The sequence below is a fragment of the Eptesicus fuscus genome, chromosome 10 (genome assembly GCF_027574615.1).
Source record: "Eptesicus fuscus isolate TK198812 chromosome 10, DD_ASM_mEF_20220401, whole genome shotgun sequence".
Lineage (NCBI taxonomy): Eukaryota > Metazoa > Chordata > Mammalia > Chiroptera > Vespertilionidae > Eptesicus > Eptesicus fuscus.
Window position 1 is genome coordinate 59,974,757 of NC_072482.1, and position 20,057 is coordinate 59,994,813.

Here is a 20,057-nt window from a genome sequence, read left to right on the forward strand (position 1 = left end):
TAAAAATTGGGGCTACCACTGAGTCACCTACGTTTTATTTAGGTTTCGGAATCTGGCTAGAGTACGCCAATTGAAAAAGGTTCAGGGGTGGTTACACGTCGTACTCCAGGTCCAATTCCATGAAAACATTTTGGGCTCCTCTGCATCCAGCGCTGGGCTCAGAATTGCCCCGCCCACCGAGCCTGGAGCTGCCCGCCCCGCCCCTCCCTGCCCTCCGCCCTCGGCGCCGCCGCACTGCATGCTGGGGGTCGTAGTCCCGGCTGGCAGCGACCTGCGGGACGAAAGGGCACAGGAGGCCAGCCCGCCCCTTTTCTACCGGAGGTCGCGTTCCTGGGCTGCTCCCTTCGTTCTCTCGGGCGGAGCCTTCCGCGAGCACCGTTGGATCTGTCTGTGCCACCGTCTCTCTCCTGGGTCTCAATAAAGTTTTCCTCTTCCTTCTCTGGTACGGAGCTCAAGATGGCGGCCTCCTGGCCGCCCTTGGCTACCCTGCGATTAGTGCAGAGCCGGTTGAGGGGGAGATGTGTTGGGTGCGGAGCCTGGGCAGCCGCTCTGACCCCTCCGGCCACCGCCCCTGGGAGCCCCTTTTGGAAAGGTCAGTGACTGTGCACGGGGCCAGGGAAACCTCCCTCCCGGTTTCACGGTTTTCGAGCCCTCGAGAGGAGTTAGTTTCAGCCTCTCGTCCTTGTGTCACCACCGCCCGTCTAGGCGGGAGCCTTGAGCGCGGGGGGAGCTGGCCCCGGCTGGCATCTTGAGGGTCAGAGGTCGACCCAGAGCCTGTTCCCTCCTGGCTTTGGAGAGCGAAGGCCTGGTGAGCCCAGGTGTGGAAGGGCCTGGCTAGAAGGGGTGCCGGTGTGGGGCCGAGACTGCGGGGGACCCTCCGTCCTGCGCCCTCCCAAGCGGTCCGGGCTGGTGGCCAGGCACCGGATCTAAAAGCCACGCCTGGGACCCCCGGGGGACCTCTGGTTCTTGGGGTTCTGGGACAGACACACTTCCACAAACATTCGCAGATTGAGGGATAGAGTCTTTTCAAGTCACTAGAGGCTTGGAGTATATTTTGTCACCTGGCTTGCTTCATTCATTTAAATGTTAGGTGTTCCTGACATTTTTTTCCTAAATATATTTCTTATTTCAGAGAGGGAGAGGGAGAGAGAGAGAAACATCAATGATGAGAATCACTGATCGGCTGCCTCCTGCATGCCCCACACTGGGGATGAGCCTGCAACCCGGGCATGTGCCCTGACCGGGAATGAAACCATGACTTCCTGGTTCATAGGTTGACATTCAACCACTGAACCACACCGGCCGGTCAGAATGCACATATATTTTGATAACCGAACCCACAGGAGTGCTAACTTTATTGTTGTGTTCATATAGTCCCACTAAACGGGCTATTCACAGGCAAGGACTAGGTGTCATTGTTTCCTCATCTCTTAGCACAATGTTTGTTGGGCAGATGTGTTTTTTTTGAATTAATGAATGACATTATTTTTGTCTTTTCCATCCACATACTTATGCTTTTCCTCATCTCCAAGCACCTTCTCTTATATATCTTAATTGATCCTCACTGGCTAAAATAGCTAAAACTCTGATCTAGTCTTTGACTATTATGGTCAATAGTGTTGAAATGAATACTAGAACTATGGAAGTCACCTAAGGTTTTTCTGCAAAGTTTAGCATAATCCACTTTATAATGGAATATTTTTATAGGGACATTCTGTATATATACAAACATATGTATATAAATATCAGTATTGAAAAAATAGAAGTGTGTCCTGGCTGTTGTGGCGCAGTTGGTTGAGCATCTTCTCATGCACCACAAGGCCGCTGACGCCCTATCCAGTGGCTAGAGTGTTAGTTAAGGGCACATACCGGTTGCTGCTTGGGGGAGCATGCGGGAGGCAACCAATCAATGTGTCTCTCTCACATCGATGTTTCTCTCTGTCTCTTCCCCTCCTTTCCACTCTCTCTAAAAATCAATAGTAAAATTTTAATCCTCAGGTGAGGCTTAACAAACAAACACACACAAAAGGCTGCCAGTTAGATTCCTGGTCAGGGCATATGGGTGGGGTTGATCCCCAGTGGGGGGCAGGCAGGAGGCAGTCCATCGATGTTTCTCTCTCACATAGATGTTTCCCTCCCTCCCTCCCTCCCTCCCTCCCTTTTCCTCTCTCTCTTAAACCAATAAAAACATAATTAAAAAAAAGAAGTGGAACATACTGTACACATTGTTCTGTTCCATTTATTTATTTTTTTACTTAGTATATCTTGGAGATCATTCCATGTCAATAAGTATGGAACTGTTTCATGTTTTAAATGGTTAAAATAGAATTCCATTCTTTGCACGTAACCATAATTTATGAAAAGTAAGATTTAATGAACATTATCATAATGACATATAAGATCGACTGAGGGTCTGTACTGTGTCATGCAATAAGCTGAGTGCTTTCTACATACATTATCTCATCTAATTCTTACTATCCTCAATTTGGGGTTGATGAATCCAAGGTTGCAAAAGTTATAAGGCTAATTAAATGACAGAACTTGTGGTTCAAGTAAAGGCTATATAGTAAAGGCTATACGTGGACTTTCACTTGACCCTAAAGGCTATGCTATTAACCTGTACTCATATTACCTCCTATACTCAAAATTTAAGTAACTGAGTGTGCAGATTTTATGAAAATGCAGTTATGAAGATGTTCCCGTCCCCTTTTTAAATCAAAGTAAAATTTAAGTTGAAATGTTATTTAGTATTTATAATCTCATTTACAATTTTCCTATGCATTTTTCAATTATTTTGGTTATTTACTGTTTATGTTTTATTTACATTTTTTTTCATCTTTTCAAGTCTACTGTTGACTACAGTGTAATGTGAGGGGAGCATTGCTTTAAAGTTAAAACAAGGACATAGATAAAGGAAAAGAAAGAGCATGGTTTTTATGCCTCATCTCAGCTTTAATGCCAGCCGTGGCTCCAGGCCATGTTGGAAACGGGAACTGTGAAAACTTTAAGGGTCCTAAAATGCCCTTCATCCAAATCACCTCCTTGATTGCCTAACTTTGTAGGAAATATAGCATTATGAATTCCATTTTGGGATGTGTGTATTTCCATTGCTAAGATTATTAAAAATTTGAAAGTGAAATTCTTAATTATGTAATTTAAATATATATGCTTAATTTTGATTTCACTATCTGTTTTCTTTTAGGTCTAAATGTATCTCCATTTAATGTAACAGTTATTCATCATCCAGGTAGTTAAGGAGAAGCATTTATTAGGAATTAGATAGCCATAGTGTGGGTGTTAAATGCTGAAAAATTGCTAATTCAATTGAAGCCTGGTATTAAGTGTGTGTGTGAGAAAGTGAATGAAATTTAGTTCCAGCCCTTGAATAGCTCACAGTCTTGGAAGGAAGATGAAATTATAATAGTTAACATTTATTAAGCCCTTTCTTTGTTCCAGGCAGTCTGCTAGCAGTTTCTTTCTCTCATAATTTAATCTTCATAAAAACTAGATATATAAAATTATCTCTGTTTCATAAATGAATAATCAGGTATGGCTACCCAACTGGGATTTGAAGCCAGGCATTCTTGCTTCAGAATCACGAACTTAACCACTAAGTTCTATTAGCTCCTCCTCATAACAGTGAATATTAATAACAGCATGAGCTAGGCCCACCTGAAGTGTAGGACTACGGAGGAGAAAGCAGCTCTGCTTGGAGCTGGGAGGGTTTTTTAAGCAAAAGCTCAGTGGGATGCTGTTGGAGGTTTCTTAAGAAATGAGGTGAGATCTGTTTTAGCATGATTATTCTTGTGGCAGCCTGAAAAACAGATCAGGATGCTGGCTGGGGAATACTGGAAGCTGGGTGGTGATTTGGAAGGAAGTTGTAGTAGTACAGGGGAGAGCCTTATAGGGTCCGAATTACTGCTGTGGGGAAGGCGGAGATCAGGGCAGCAAGGGACGGAATTCAGAGACACTGCTTTGGTAGAATTGACAGACTTTGGGGGAGACAAGGAAAGACAGGAGTTAAGATCAATTTACTAGTTTTGGTAATTTAATGGCATTGCCATCTATCTGTTAAGGGAAACAAAACAAAAAAGGAAGGCCAGAGGCATTTTAGGGGGAGATCCCATTTTGAATTTGTTAAATTTGAGGTGTTTATGATGATTGCAGGAAATTTGAGATGTTGAGGGCCATGAGAATGGAAGAACTAGCCTGGGAATATTTGTAGAGTGAAAGGAGAAAAGGCTGAGGAGGAGTCCTTGTGAAAACCGACATGAGCAGAAGAATGTGACCTTGTCGAAGAGCAATTAGGTCATAGGAAAACTGGGAAAGAAGCCAAGGAGGAAAAGGTTTCTATGTTTTCTGAAACTGAAAATTAGCATATCTGAAATTGTATTTTATTTAAGCTAGTCTTAGACTTTAAGTTTACTTCATAGAGGCAAGATAATATGAGAGTCACATCTTGTGGTTTGTTATTATTATAGTGTCCTGTATCTCAATGCTATATTTTTAGATGTCTCTATTAAATGATGATTCATATTTACCTTTAGCTCCACAATCTCTTCTTTAGTACATGTACATAGGTGATCTCGATTAAGTATTAATATGAGTAGAACTAACCCCATCTCAGCAATATGGGTTGGTATAATTTATTCATAGTATAGATTAAGTGGTTTAGAAAATGGCTTTAGATGTTTATTACCCAATAAGATGAAGACCCTTATGTGAAACTTCATTAACATTTATTATTATACTAGAGGCCCGTGCACTGGAGGGGGATCCCTTAGCCCAGCCTGCCCCCTCTCACAGTCTGGGAGCCCTCAGGGGATGGCCTACTGACGGCTTAGGCCCGCTCCCTGCAATCTGGCCTCCCTCTGTGGGAAGCGACCGGGCTGATCAGGGGAAGGCACTGCCCCCATCACCCCGCTGCTGCAGCCACTGCCGGCCACCGCAGCTGCCAAGGTGTTTTCATCAACATGGACTCCAGTCCTTTCACCACGAAAAAATGACAACTTTCTTTAGGCATTTTCAAGATGTCTCATAGGATATAACCTTTCTTTCCTTCCTTCCTTTCCTTCCTTCCCTTCCTTCCTTCCTTCCTTCCTTCCTTCCTTCCTTCCTTCCTTCCTTCCTTCCTTCCTTCCTTCCTTGTTTCTTTGTTTCTTTGTTTCTTTCTTTCGTTTTATCCTCACCTGAGGATACTTTTCCATTTATTTTTAGAGAGCGTGGAAGAGAGAGAGAAACATCAATGTGAGAGGGACACTTCGATTGGTTGCCTCCTGCATGAGCTCTGACCTGGGCCCCGGCCAGGGAGAAGCCTGCAACCTAGGTACATGCCCTTGACCAGAATCGAACCTGGACCCTGCGGTCCGCAGGCCAAGGCTCTATCCATTGAGCCAAACCGGCTAGGGCAGGATATGACATTTCTTAGCCCCTCCAGCAGTGGACCTCTGTTTTTTCCTCCAGGAGTGAGGTGGAAAAACCCTAGATCACCTTCTTGGATTCTTATTACCCAAGTTACCAAGAACACTGTGAGTGGCGTACCGGGAGCTTAGCCAGTGAGAGGTCAGAAAAGGTGTTTCCTGTGCTGCTCACGCGCAGAGGCAGGACTGCCGGCGCGCTGCTGCTGGCAGGCCCTCTTCTCTCCAGGCCGGCGCCATCACCGTGCATGCAGTCTCCTCATGCCCACCTGCACGGTGCAGCCTCCTGCTTGAGCAGTCATGACATTACAGTGTCCCGGACAATTTGTATATTACCTCTTTATATGTTATAGATTATATATATATATAGATTAGAAAAGCATCTTCATGCCTAACTTCATGAGACTCACTTCGTGATAACAGTTTCCTTCAATTAATTTTTTTTAAAGCATAGCACAACTTATATAAGCATAGCTAGTGCCCTATATGTAGTTCTGGGGTGGAGGGTGGGGCAGATGAAATAGGGTGTGTCTAAGAGTAGAAGTGATGGAAAGGAACTTTAAAAGTCCAGAAATGGATTATTGATATACTATTGATTTATCACTGCTTCATACCTCAAGAGCTTCAGTCTCTTTAAGTAAATGATGAATATAAATGGAGTATGACTATTTTGGATTTGTCTTTTCACAAAAAGTCCCACAGAAATAATGGATGTCAAGGGTCTAGAAACTGGTAGTTCAGCCTTTGCTCCCAGTGAAGTAAGATGCTCTATAAATTCTCCGACGAAAGGTCATCTAGCCTCAGTTTGAACATATCTAACACTTTTTTTTCCTAGGTCACTCATATTTTCTTTGATCTGTGACTAAGATTTGTTCCAGTTTCTCTCTTCAGAGCCTTTTGAATGTGTCTGTTCCTGCTGTGTTTTGTCTTTCTTGCCTAATGTTCTCTATTGAGGTCCCTTTTCTACGCCTGCCCTACTGGAGGTACCTGATACTTTAATCCCCAGGATCTTTTTTTATAACCTCTTTCATTGTCCTGATTGTCCCTTCTTATTTCTTCTCTCCATCCACCTTATCCCAGAAGTTACTTTTTCAATATGTTATCTATCCATATTTTTGGCTAGGTGCAGTAGTTCTCAACAATTTTTAGTTCCTTAATAGTTTCATGATGCAATTTATATCTTTTTTTTTTAATTTTTTAAAAAAATATATTTTAACTGAGGAACAAGAACAGAACCAGAAACAAGAGGCATCGATCGGACTATCGGGCCTCAGAGGGAGGATAGGGGAGGGTGGGGGGAGGGGGAGAGTTCAACCAAAGGACTTGTGTGCATGCATATGAGCCTATCCAACGGTTAAGTTCAACAGGGGGTTGGGGCATGCGTGGGGAGGGGGGTGGGATGGGAATGGGGGGATGAGGACAAATATGTGACACCTTAATCAATAAAGAAATTAAAAAATAAAAAAAAAATAAAAAAATAAAAAAAATATTTTATTGATTTTTTTACAGAGAGGAAGGGAGAGGAAGAGGGATAGTTAGAAACATTGATGAGAGAGAAACACTGATTCAGCTGCCTCCTACACACTCCCCACTGGGGATGTGCCCGCAACCAAGATACATGCCCTTGACCGGAATCGAACCCGGGACCCCTCAGTCTGCAGGCCGATGCTCTATCCACTGAGCCAAACCGGTTTCGGCGTGATGCAATTTATATCTTAAATGTAATTCCTGTAAGATTCCATTTTAAAATTCTCATTTATATATGTGTGAAGGTATAAAATTTAAAATAAATGAACATAACATAGATGTTACTTTTCTTTATCTTTTGAAGGAAAATAGACCCTGTAGATCTTATTATTAAATATTGTATGGGTGAATGTTAAGGAGTTACTCAGTATGCCTGTAATTATTTCAGAATAGCTTTATTCAGATATGTAGGGCAGTGTTTTACTGATTTGTTATCATGAAATTTAAAGTACAATTTTTTTCCTTTTGTAAAATTATACATATTGTCACTTAAGATTAACTAGCTCCTAAAGGAAAAAAAATAACCAGCAAGCATTTAGTTTTAATTTTGATAATTTTTCTTTGTAACACAAAAGCAGCCTTTTAATAGCTCCTAAATCAGCCTTTTATAAATAAGGCACATCATCTCATGATGCATTCCTTGATGCTGGCTTATGTTGTTTTTCTAAAGAAAGAGTTTATGGCCCTGGCTGGTGTGGCTAAGGGGTTGAGCATTGACCTATGAACCAAGAGGTCCCGGTTTGATTCCTGGTGGGGGTTGTGGGCTCCATCCAAAGGGGGGATGTGCAGGAGGCAGCCAATCAATGATTCTCATCATTGATGTTTCTCTCTTTCTCCCTCTCTGAAATCAAGACAAAAATATATACATTAAAAAAAAAGGAGTTTTATGAAGATTTGATTTTCTTCTATTCTGCACTTTGTTTTTTCATCACTGAATCAAACATAGGTCTTTTTTTATTTTATTTTTATTGATTTCAGAGAGAAAGGGAGAGGGCGAGAGAGATAGAAACACCAATGATGAGAGAGAATCATTGATTGGCTACCTCCTGCATGCCTCCCACTGGGGATTGAGCCTGGAACCCAGGCATGTGCCCTTGACTGGAATCGAACCCAGGATCCTCTAGTCTGCAGGCTGACACTCTATCCACTGAGCCAGACCAGCCAGGGCCAAACATAGGTCTTTAATGTCACTGGTAAGTCTGACTTTTTGGGTCGTTGTTGACCATTGCAGTTTTCAAAAAAGCAGCTGAATCTTTATTTTGGTATGATTAGATATAAGAGAGCATACATAGGATGCTTATGACCTTAGCATGGGCTTCTGTTATTGTAGGGGAACATTTCTGGTCAGTGGCCACTGTTACCAGTTTGTTAAAATCTACACATGTACAAGTAACTCATGAGGAATTGTGAACACAGTATTTGAAAGGATGTTTAATAAATATGCATTAAAATCTAATTATAGTAATGAAGTTTACAGCTGAAATTTTAATCCAGCCCTTTAGAAATATTAAATGTGCTTTTCCTGATTGTGCATTTTTCTCACAGCAGTTGGGTAAACATTTTAAACTGGAAATCTCGGTTTCTTATATAGTTTTGATTTCATTTAACTGAGCGTGTTCTTTTTGGCAACAATCTTATTTCTTTTTGTGAAGAAGTGAAGCTCCTTTTATTCCATAACTGTTACTTTGAAGAATTTGGATCGGTTTTATTTTAGGACTGGTGAACATATGGGATACCAGATGAATAATAAAATGTGACCTGAAAAGACTAGATTGTGATATTGGTTTCATTCTACAGTACTGGATCAATAATTTAATTTGGTATTTCCATTTTCTCATCTGTAGAATGGGGTTAGTTATCCTAACTACCTTTCTTACATGTCATTTATGAGGCTCAAATAGATTATTATATGAGAAAGTCCTTTGAGAACTTTTAAGAAATGTTATATAAATGTAGTGCTATGCTAGGAGTAATTGAAATATTAATACTGAAATGGTAGAGGGTGGGTTCCAGTTGGTAAATAGAAATGGAATGGACTCAACTCTATAGAATTACTAAAACCATTTTAACTGGGTGATGCCTCACTTATATTAACAGTGGCAAAGGGCTCAGTTTGATTTCAGTGCTTTGAATTCTAGAAAATGCAGTTTTGATTTTTTGAAGACTGTACAAAGGGACTCTGTAGAAAACCAGGGATGGTTTTTGTTCTCCTGGATGTAACTACCTTTTCTTTGGCTATTCCAAACATCTAGAGGTTTTTAGAAAATACGAATTGCTGCTTTCTTCATGACATTTCAAAGAAAGCTGTTGAAATTTGATTTATATTATGCAGGTAAGTCACTAAAGTAAAATATATTTAGTGAGATTATTTATGGATACTGTTTTCAGAGGCACTCAAATAGTTGAGAAGATAATATATAGAAAGTGCTTTCAATAATAAAGATAAATTAAAATAAAATAAAGATGCCAGATAAAAATAAAAATATAGAAAGTACTAGTATGCTGGATACATAGTAGGCATTTATTAGTTTTCTTTCTCTTTACCTTTCTTTCAGAATTTTGTCACTCATGAATTTTCAAATGATCCAAGTATTGTAAAGAAAACTTTAAGTCGTGAAAATGAACATAAAACACATAGCTTTTCTGGTTTACATAAATACCTTGTATAGTCTGTTGATTTCATGTAACTTTCTTATTTATTCTATTGGACTAAACACACATAATGCCTTGAAATATTATATTGAATATTTCTGGGTATACAACTGCTTAGGAATAAATAATGCAAAAACATAGTTTTCTTTACCTTGGGAACTTTTTAAATTTGTATGATCATGTGTTATCTTGGCATATCTTTAATTCTTTTCTTTAATCATAGGCTTTTTTTATTTATTGGTTTTAGAGAGAGAGGAAGGGAGAGCGATTTATTGTTTCACTTATTTATGCATTCATCAGTTGATTCTTATATGTGCCTGGACCTGGGATCAAACCTGAAACCTTGATGCTCTGACCAACTGAGCTACTCGTCTAGGGCTAATAATAGGATATTTTTGAGCTGAGAAATCATTACAGAATGTTTTTGAGTTGAATCCTACTTACTGACAAGTTGTAAAGTTTCTGCACTTTAAGTCACATCTTTACTGATTTTGAGTATGAAGTTGGAGATGGGTTCTCAAAAAGCGATAACCGCCCAAAAAAAAGGAAGAAGAAGAAGTTTTAACCTTCAGTATTAAAAAACCTTAAGGATGAATCAAACCTTTAAAATTACATTTCTTAAAGAGAAGTGCTTTCTGTTGAAACAGTCTGTTCCACCATTTTGCTTAATGTGTAGAATTAGAAATCCATTCCAATTAAAGCACCTGAGAACACGAAGGTCACAGATCCCCTTGTGTTATCACCACTCTGGCTCTATGGAAACAGTGTCAGTACAATTAACCTTTATGACATACATGTTACGGTTCTCCAGAGAAACAGAACCAATATATTTAGAAAGAGATTGGTTACAGGAATTGGCTCCCACAATTATGTAGGCTGACAAGTCCCAAAATCTGCAGTCAGAGAACTGGAGACTTAGAGACCCAGGAGAGTCAGTGGTGAACCAGGGGATGATAGGGTAGTTCTAGTCCAAAGAACTACAGACCCAGGAGGAACAGATGTTTCGGTTGAATCCAAAGGCAGGAGAAAAGTGACGTCCCAGCTTAAAGGCAGTCAGGAGGAGTTCCCTCTTACTCACAAGAGGGTCAGCATTTGTTCTATTCAGGACTTCAACTGATTGGAGAAACACCCACATTAGAGAGTAATCTGCTTTATGCAGTCTACTGATTCAAATGTTAATCTCATCCAGGGACACCCTCACAGACACACCCAGAATATTTGACCAAATGTCTGGGCTCCCTATGGCCCCCTCAAGTTGAAACATAAAATTGACCATCACGCTGAAACCGGTTTGGCTCAGTGGATAGAGCGTCGGCCTGCGGACTGAAAGGTCCTAGGTTCGATTCCGGTCAAAGGGCATGTACCTTGGTTTCGGGCACATCCCCAGTAGGGGGTGTGCAGGAGGCAGCTGATCGATGTTTCTAACTCTCTATCCCTCTCTCTTCCTCTCTGTAAAAAATCAATAAAATATTAAAAAAAAATTGACCATCACAACTTGTATCAAGATTATGATTGTCCTCCATGTGGTAACAACATTTCCCCTCATTCTATCTTTTTGCATTATTCATTCCTAAGCAGTTGTATACCCAGAAATATTCTAAGATGCTTGTAGTAGTCCAGGTATCCCTGTTTGGCACGTAAAAGTACAAATGCAGGAAGGAATGAGTTCCTGTCCTGCTCTCCTTCTGAAGAGCACGTGGGGAAACTTTGGCAGAAGCTGACTTTCCCTCAGGCATCATTGCTAGGATGGTGATCCTGTGCCAGTCACCATGGAGAACGACATTACTGTGATTGAGAGTCAAATGGTGGAGTCAGGAGATGGATCTGGAGGGTGTATGTGACTCCAGAGCCCACCTTCCTTCCACTGTAACATTCTACCTTTCTGCTGTACCTGTGGGTGCAAATGCTGGCTCTGCTCCTACCTGGCGATGGGCGCAGGGACTGGCTACTTAGCCCCTCTGTTTCTTAGTTTCTTAAGCTTTCAAGTAGGGATAATGGTAGTACCGACTTCATAGGGTGGTTGTGAAGATCAAGTGAGTTAATGTATGTAAAATGCTTAGAAAAGTACTTGGCACTTAGTAGTTAGTAAAGATTAGCAATTGTTGCTGCTGCTATTAGCCTCATGATCTTGGTCCATTTGCTTAACCTGCAGGGCTAACTCTGGTCCAAATTACAGACTTCTCTTAACCTGTTATTATAGTTTCCTAAATAGTTCCTCTGTTCTACTTTAAAAATGTAATAGCTTTATTGAGATATAATTCATGTACCACACAATTCACCTATTTCTGCTTTTACGTTGCATTCCTACCATCTTATTTTCTACGGAGTAATCTTTTAAAAAATAAATCAAATCATGTCACATCCCTGATCAGAGCCTTCCACTTATTCTTTTAAAAAATAATATATTTTTATTGATTTCAGAGAGGAAGGGAGAGGGAGAGAGATCAATGATGAGAGAAACATCAATGATGAGAGAGAATCATTGATCAGCTGCCTCCTGCATGCCCCACACTGGGGATTGAGCTCGCAACTCGGGCATGTGCCCTGACTGGGAATCGAACTTGACCACCTGGTTCATAGGTCGGTGCTCAACCACTGAGCCATGCCACCCGGGCCACTTGTTCTCAATTCTACTTAAAAAACTCACAGTATTTATTTACCATGGCTTACAAGACCCTACATGATCAGGTCTTGGCTCTCCTTTCCAGCTTCATTTGGTGACAGACTCCACATTGTTCATTTAAATCAGCCACGTAAGCCTTGTTTTTCTTCCTTAGAAATGTGAAGCTTTTTTTTTTTTTTTTTTTTCATTTTCACTTCGGGGGTTTTTGCCAGAGCTCTTGCCTCTGCCTGGAATGTTCTCTCAGATCTTCTTCAGAGCTGACTTCTTTTAGCATTCAGGTGTCAACTTAAATGTCACTTTCACAGGCAATCTTTTCCTCATATTTTAATGTGCATCTGAAATACCTAGGCATTTTGTTAAAAATGCAAATTTTGATTCAGATCCATGGGGTGGGGCCTGAGATTCTGTTTTTCTATTAAGCTCCCTGGAAATGTCCCTAGGGCTGTTGGTCAGAGGCCCTAGGATAGCACTTATTTTCTTCAGTGTACTGATCACTGTCTGATCCTTCCTTCTTCATTTAATTTTTTTTTTTTTGTCTATCTTCCCCTTAATTGGAGTGAAGCTGCCATAAGGAAAGAAATTTGTTTTTAGTGTTTTTTTTTTAACTGGTGTCAAGAATAGTATCTGAGATATAGGTGATTCTCAACAAGCATGAGTGAGTGAACGAGTGGATACATTTATCCATGTGTGTTTTTTTTTTTTTTTAGTTATTTGTATAATAGGATTATTGTGAGGATTAATAAAAATGATTATGTTAAGTTACCTAACCTATCCCTGGCAGACAGTAGGTGCTCAATAAGTGTGAACTGCTATTAATAGACTTTTCTTCTAAAACTCTAAAGTTTTGACAAGTGTTTTTATTTTTAATTATAAATTATTTATTTTTGACAATTCTGTTTAAAACAGTAGTTCTTAACCAGTTTTTGTTAACAAATTTGGTTTAAAAATCTGAAGGAGGCTGTAGTATATTTAGAGATCTTGCCTCAGGAAAAAATATGCAAATATACATACATAGTATTTTCTTTTAATTTCAGAAGGCTACCAAAACCTCCCATTGCCCTCCAGCCTGCCAGGGACCCTAAGTCAAGGCCTTGTTTAAAAAAAACCCATTTATATATAAAAATTATTCTTAGTGTTATTAGTAACAATTTGCCTTTTTCTAATTTCTTTTATTCTTGTGTTATTGAGTTGCCTCTTTCTGCATTAAGGCTACCACGTGCTATTAAGAAGAGTATAATTGGGGCTTATTATATTATTTATTAATGTAGTGAGATCCATTAAGTCAGGGGTGGGGAACCTTTTTCTGCCAAGGGTCATTTGGATATTTATAACATTATTCGAGGGCCATACAAAATTATCAACTTAAAAATTAGTGTGCTATATTTGTTCAAACATTTAATTAACTCACCCCTAATGCCTTGGCAGGGCCAGACCAAATGATTTTACAGACCTTATACGGGCCACGAGCCAGCCATTCCCCACCCCTGTGTTAAGTAGAGCGTATTAGCACAGACTGCAGAACTTCAGAATTTTTTTGTTCCAAACTTATGTCCTACATAAGATGAAAACTTAAAAATTGGGGAATATTCAGCTCTAGCCAGCTAGCTCAATTGGATAGAGCATTATCCCGGTATGCCAGTGTTGCAGTTCAATCCCTGGTCAGGGCACATACAAGAAACAACCAATGAATGCATAAGTAAGTGGGACAACAAATGGATGTTTCTCTTTCTCCCTTCCTTTCTCTATAAAGTCAATCAATAATTTTTTTAAAAAAATTGGTGGTTATTGCTTCATTCCCTGCTATTAGTGACCCTGCAAGCAAACCCATGTTTCTAAAACCCACCGGTCTCCTACAAGAAGTGAGAAGCACTAAACCCCAAAAGTGACAACAGGACAAGGGCAGGGAATCTGTATGTCCAGGGAAAGTGGCCTTCTAACAGGAAACAGAGTGACTATGGTGAGCAAACTATGCCGATTTTCTGGAAAAGGGCTAAAACTGCAAAGGAGATTGAGTGAGCTGAGGCTTGAATGCATTGAGCCCAACTGCAGGCCATTAAGAGGTGCTGGCCATTAAGACATGCAAGCATTTTGGCCCTCCGTGCTTTGGCTCAGTGGATAGAGTGTCGGCTTGTGGACTGAAGAGTCCCGGGTTTGATTCTGGTCAAGGGCACATACCCGGGCTCGATCCCCAGTAGAGGGCCTGCAGGGGGCAGCAGATCAATGATTCTCTCTAATCATTGATGTTTCTATCTCTCTCTCCCTCTCCCTTCCTCTCTGGAAAAAAAAAAAAAAAAAGCCATGCAAGCATTTTGAACTGGGAGGAGATAAGAGAAAGGGCCAATTGATCCAGTTTTATTATGAAGACAGTGAAATCTCGTGGTTATGTTCACTTAAAAAAAATTGGGAAACTGAAATAATCACAAATATATTAAAAGCCTTGGGGGAAAAATATAAGTAATTGTTAAAATACTATCTAGGAAGTTATTATAATAGATTATTCAGATTCTAGGACATCATGATATTGACTAAATCTTAAAGCATGTTGGCTTTGGGTTGTAATGGGATCTTCCTAAAACTGAGTTTAGGAGAAAGTAGTGAAATAAAGAAGAAACTTGAAGTATTAGAACAGTACGGACTTTTGGGGCCTTTAAAATCTTCCATTTATGTGTGTAGATTAATGTGTGGATCTTCAAAATGCCATTTTCCCACTGTCCATTTGGAGTACAATAAGACAAATTAATACAAATCAAAATAATATGGCAGCAGCATCACATAATTTGTGTACACTGATGTAGTAACAGATTTAATTTAGTGCAGCTTTTGAGAAGTCTTTTGTGTTTCAATTTATACAGCTGCTATCCAGGCCTACGCTGGCCAATCTCTCAGCCTTGATTGTCTTGCCTGACTGAGTCTCTCTTTCTCTCTCTCTTTTAAAGACTTTATTATTGTCCTATCCGGTTTGGCTCAGTGGATAGAGCATTGGCTTGCAGACTGCAGGGTTCTGGGTTCGATACCGGTCAAGGGCATATGCCCGGGTTTCGGGCTCTATCCCTAGTAAGGGTTGTGCAGGAGGCAGTCAATCCATGATTCTCTCTCATCACTGATGTTTCAGTCTCTCCCTTCCTCTCTCTGAAACATCAATAAAAATATATTTAAAAAAAAGACTTTATTATTATTTTTAGAGCAGTTTTAGATTCACAGCAAAAGTGAGAGGGAGGTACAGAGACCCCACCATACCCTTCTTCCTCCCCATGCATAGATTCCCCCATTATCAGCATCTCCCACCAGGGTGGTACATTTGTTAAAATTGATGAACCTACACTGACACATCATAATTAACCAGAGTTTACGTTGGGTTCACTTTTGGTGTTTTACATTCCAAGGTTTCAGACAAATGTATTATGACATATATTCATCGTTATAGTGTCACATAGAATATTTTCACTGCCCTAAAAATCCTCTGTGCTCCACCTATTTATCCCTCCATCCTACCCCCCCTTTGTCTAATACTGATCTTTTTACTTTTTACCTAGTTTTGCCTTTTCCAGAATGTCATGTAGTTAGAAAATATGACCTTACAGTATGTACCTTTTTCAAATTTGCTCTTTTACTTAGTTGTGTGCATTTACGTTTTCTGCATGTATTTTCATGGCTTGAGAGCTCATTTCTTTTTAGTGTTGAATAATATTCCACTGTCTGGATAGACCAGTTTATCTATTCACTTACTAAAGAATAGCTTGGTTGCTTCCAACTTTTTTATTTTATTTTATATATTTTATTGATTTTTTACAGAGAGGAAGAGAGAGGGATAGAGAGCTAGAAACATCGATGAGAGAGAAACATCGATCAGCTGCCTCTTGCACACCCCCTACTGGGGATGTGCCCGCAACCAAGGTACATGCCTTGACCGGAATCGAACCCGGGACCCTTGAGTCCGCAGGCCGACGCTCTATCCACTGAGCCAAACCGGTTTCGGCTGCTTCCAACTTTTGGCAATTATGAATAAAGCTGCTATCAACATCCGTGTGCAGGTTTTTGTGTGGGCATATGTTTTCAGCTTCTTTGGGTAAGTACCAAGTAGCATGATTGCTGGATCATATATGGTAAGACTATGTTTTGCCCTGATCAGTTTGGCTCAGTGGATAGAGCGTCAGCCTGTGGACTGAGGGGTCCCGGGTTCGATTCCAGTCAAGGGCATGTACCTTGGTTGCGGGCACATCCCCAGTAGGGGGTGTGCAGGAGGCAGCTGATCGATGTTTCTCTCTCATTGATGTTTCTAACTCTCTATGCCTCTCCCTTCCTCTCTGAAAAAAAAAAAAAAAAAGATGCCAACTCCCTTAAAAAAAAAAAAAAGACTATGTTTAGTTTTGTTAGAAACCACCAAACTGTCTTTCAAAGTAGCTATATCATTTTGGATTCCCACCAGGAATGAAAGAGAGCTGTTGTTCCACATTCTGGACAGCATTTGTCAGTGTTCTGGCCATTCAAATAGCTGTATAGTGGTATCTCATTATTTTAATTTGCATTTCCCTAATGTCATGACCTGAAGAATTTTTCATATGTTTCTTTGCCATCTGTATGTCTTCTTTTGTGAGGTGTCTATTAAGGGCATTGGCCCACTTTTATTTATTGGTAGCTGTGCTTTTTAGGAATGTATCTCTATAGTCCTATCTATCATAAATTGTATGTTAACGTCTTTGGTCCATTATTAAAAACCAGATTGTTTGTTTTCTTGTTGTGAGTTATTAAAAAATATTTTTATTGATTTTTAGTGAAAGAGAGAGGAAGGGAGAGGGAGAGGAGATAGAAATATCAATGATGAGAGAGAATTATTGATTGGCTGCCTTCTGCACACTCCACACTGGGGATTGAGCCTGCAACCTGGACATGTGCCCTGACCGGGAATTGAACCATGACCTCCTGGTTCATAGGTCAATGCTCAATCACTGAGCCATGCCAGCTGGGCTTGTTGTGAGTTTTAACAGTTTTTTTGTATATTTTGGATAACAGTCCTTTTATCAGATGGATCTTTTGCAAATATTTTCTCCCAGTCTATGGCTTGTCCTTTAATGAGACCCTGGCATTGTCTTTTGCAACACAAGATTTTAATTAAAAAAAATATATTTTTATTGATTTCAGAGAGGAAAGGAGAGGATAGGGAGAGAGAGATAGAAACATCAATGATGAGAGAGAATCATTGATTGGCTGCCTCCTGCACACCCCACACTGGGGATTGAACCTGCAACCTGGACATGTGCCCTGACCGGGAATTGGACCGTGACCTCCTGGTTCATAGGTCAATGCTCAGTCACTGAGCCATGCCAGCTGGGCTTGTTGTGAGTTTTAACAGTTTTTTTTTTTTTGTATATTTTGGATAACAGTCCTTTTATCAGATGGATTTTTTGCAAATATTTTCTCCCAGTCTATGGCTTGTCCTTTAATGAGACCCTGGCATTGTCTTTTGCAACACAAGATTTTAATTAAAAAATATATATTTTTATTGATTTCAGAGAGGAAAGGAGAGGTTAGGGAGAGAGAGATAGAAACGTCAATGATGAGAGAGAATCATTGATTGGCTGCCTCCTGCACAACCCCTACTGGGGATCGAGCCCGCAACCCAGTCATGTGCCCTACTGAGCCAAACCAGCTAGGGCCAAGGTTTTAATTTTAATGAAGTTCAGCTTATCAATTTTTTTTTTCATGGATTGTGCGTTTGGTGTTGTATCTAAAAAGTTATCATATATACTAAGGTCATTTAGGTTTCTCTTATGCCTCCTATGTTTCTCCTAGGGTATCTTCTAGGAGTTATATGTATTATGATTTACATTTAGGTCTATGATTCATTTTGATTTAAATTTTGTAAAGGGTGAAAGGTCTGTGTCTAGATTCATTTTTTGTTCTTTTGCAGGTTGTTCCAGCACCATTTGTTGAAAAGATTATCTTTGCTCTATTGTATTGCCTTTGCTCCATTGTCAAAGATCAGTGGGCTGTATTTATGTGGGTGGGTCTGTTTCTGGGCTCAGTATCCTATTTCATTGATCTATTTGTCTATTCTTTTGATTATCATAACTTGAAGTTGGGTGGTGTCAGTCCTCCAATTTTGTTCTTCTCTTTCAATATTGTGTGGGTTATTTTGGGTCTTTTGTTTCTTCATTTAAACTTTAGAATTATTTTGCCAGTATCTACAAAATAACTTGCTTGGATTTTGACTGGGATTGCATTTAATGTATAGATCAAATTGGAAAGAGCTGACATCTTGACAGTATTGAGTCATCCTATTTATGAACATGGGATATTTCTCCATTTTTAAGTTCTTTGATTTGGTTCATAAGAGTTTTGTGGTTTTCCTCATGATAGATCTTGTATGTATATTGTTAGAATTATACCCAAATATTTTATTTTGGGGAGCTGCTAATGTAAACGTTATTGTATTTTTAATTTTTAATTCCACTTTTATTTCTTTTTCTTTTTTAATGTTTTTTACATTTGTTTCTTTTTTTTAATTCCACTTTTATATATTAACCGTGTACCCTACAACCTTACTATAATTGCTTGTTAATTCTAGGAGTTATTTATTTTTTAATCCTCACCCAAGGATATTTTAAAAAATTGATTTTAGAGAGAGAAGAAGAGAGAGAGATAGACAGAGAAATACCAATCAGTTGCTTCCCATACCTGCCCCAACTGGGGATAAATCCTGCAACCTAGTTATGTGCCCTGACTGGGATAGAATCCACAACTTTTGCTGTACGAGATGACGCTTCAACCAACTGAGCCACCTGGCCAGGGCTCCAAGATTTATTTTGTTGATTCTTTTGGATTTTCTACATAGATGATTATGTCATCTCTAAACAAAGATAGTTTTATCTCCAACTAGTTCCCTGGCCAACCTGGCTGCAAGAGAGGCCAGGACATGGAATATTTAACAGGGTAGCCTTGAACTCAACCAAAACTTCTATTCAGAAAAAAAACAGCTATTAGAAGATAGCCCTGCCCTATCCTGGACATTCATGATTTATTTAGATGTTTTTCTCTCTTGGGAAAAAGATGGAAATAACATTGTCACTGTTAATTTTTTTCTAAAGTAAGTAATTTTTATATTGAAACAAAGGAAACATGATATTCAATCAAACAAGAGAAACACTGGCAATGTACTTGTGTAAAATCTTTTTCTAAAAAATGTGTCCATTGACTGCTGTTTATTGATGCTTGTAAAAAATAATTACCTATTCATTGTGCCTACCCAGATAAGGGATGCAGTTATGATTGGCCAATCATTTCTCTTCTAAGGAAGGCTAAAAGAGGGGTCAGAACAACACCCTGCTTAGAAATGGACACTATTGTGTTCCAAATCTTTGTGTTTGACCTAAAGGTTATGGAAAAGGGAAGGAATCTTGTAAACAGAGGGCTGGAGTCACGTGGTAAAGTCTGGATGCTGTGTGGTTTTGGATGGAGAGTAAAAATGCAGTAGAGAACCTTTTGTGACTAGCCTGTACGTCTCTGCCTTGGTACTTAAGAATCATAATCAGGCCTGACTCAGAGAAAGGGACCAGCCCTGCTGTGGGGAAGATCTGATGAACCCAGGGCTCTTGTTTAATGGAGTGGAAGTAAAGCAGAGACTCTACAGCAGGTCAGGCTCTTTAGAAGAGGGGCTGTAGTTATAGCTATGGGTTTGGATTTCTCCCTTTTTATTTATTTAATTAAAAATATTTTTATTGATTTCAGAGAGGAACAGAGAGGGAGAGAAAGATAGAAACATCTATACTAATAAAAGGGTAATATGCTAATTAGACCAGGTCGACCGGACATCTTCTGGACATCTGACTTCTTTCTGGACA

General features: G+C 39.7%; 1 protein-coding gene across 1 annotated transcript in view; it reads left to right on the forward strand.

The window, feature by feature from the left end:
• The first annotated feature begins 370 nt into the window (after positions 1–370).
• AFG1L (AFG1 like ATPase) overlaps positions 371–20,057 on the forward strand; it is a 143,935-nt gene continuing 124,248 nt past the window's right edge. The window contains exon 1 of the mRNA XM_008140042.3: positions 371–592. Within this exon, the coding sequence (XP_008138264.2) occupies positions 457–592 (136 nt within the window). The 5' untranslated portion in view covers positions 371–456. The remainder of the gene's footprint in view (positions 593–20,057) is intronic.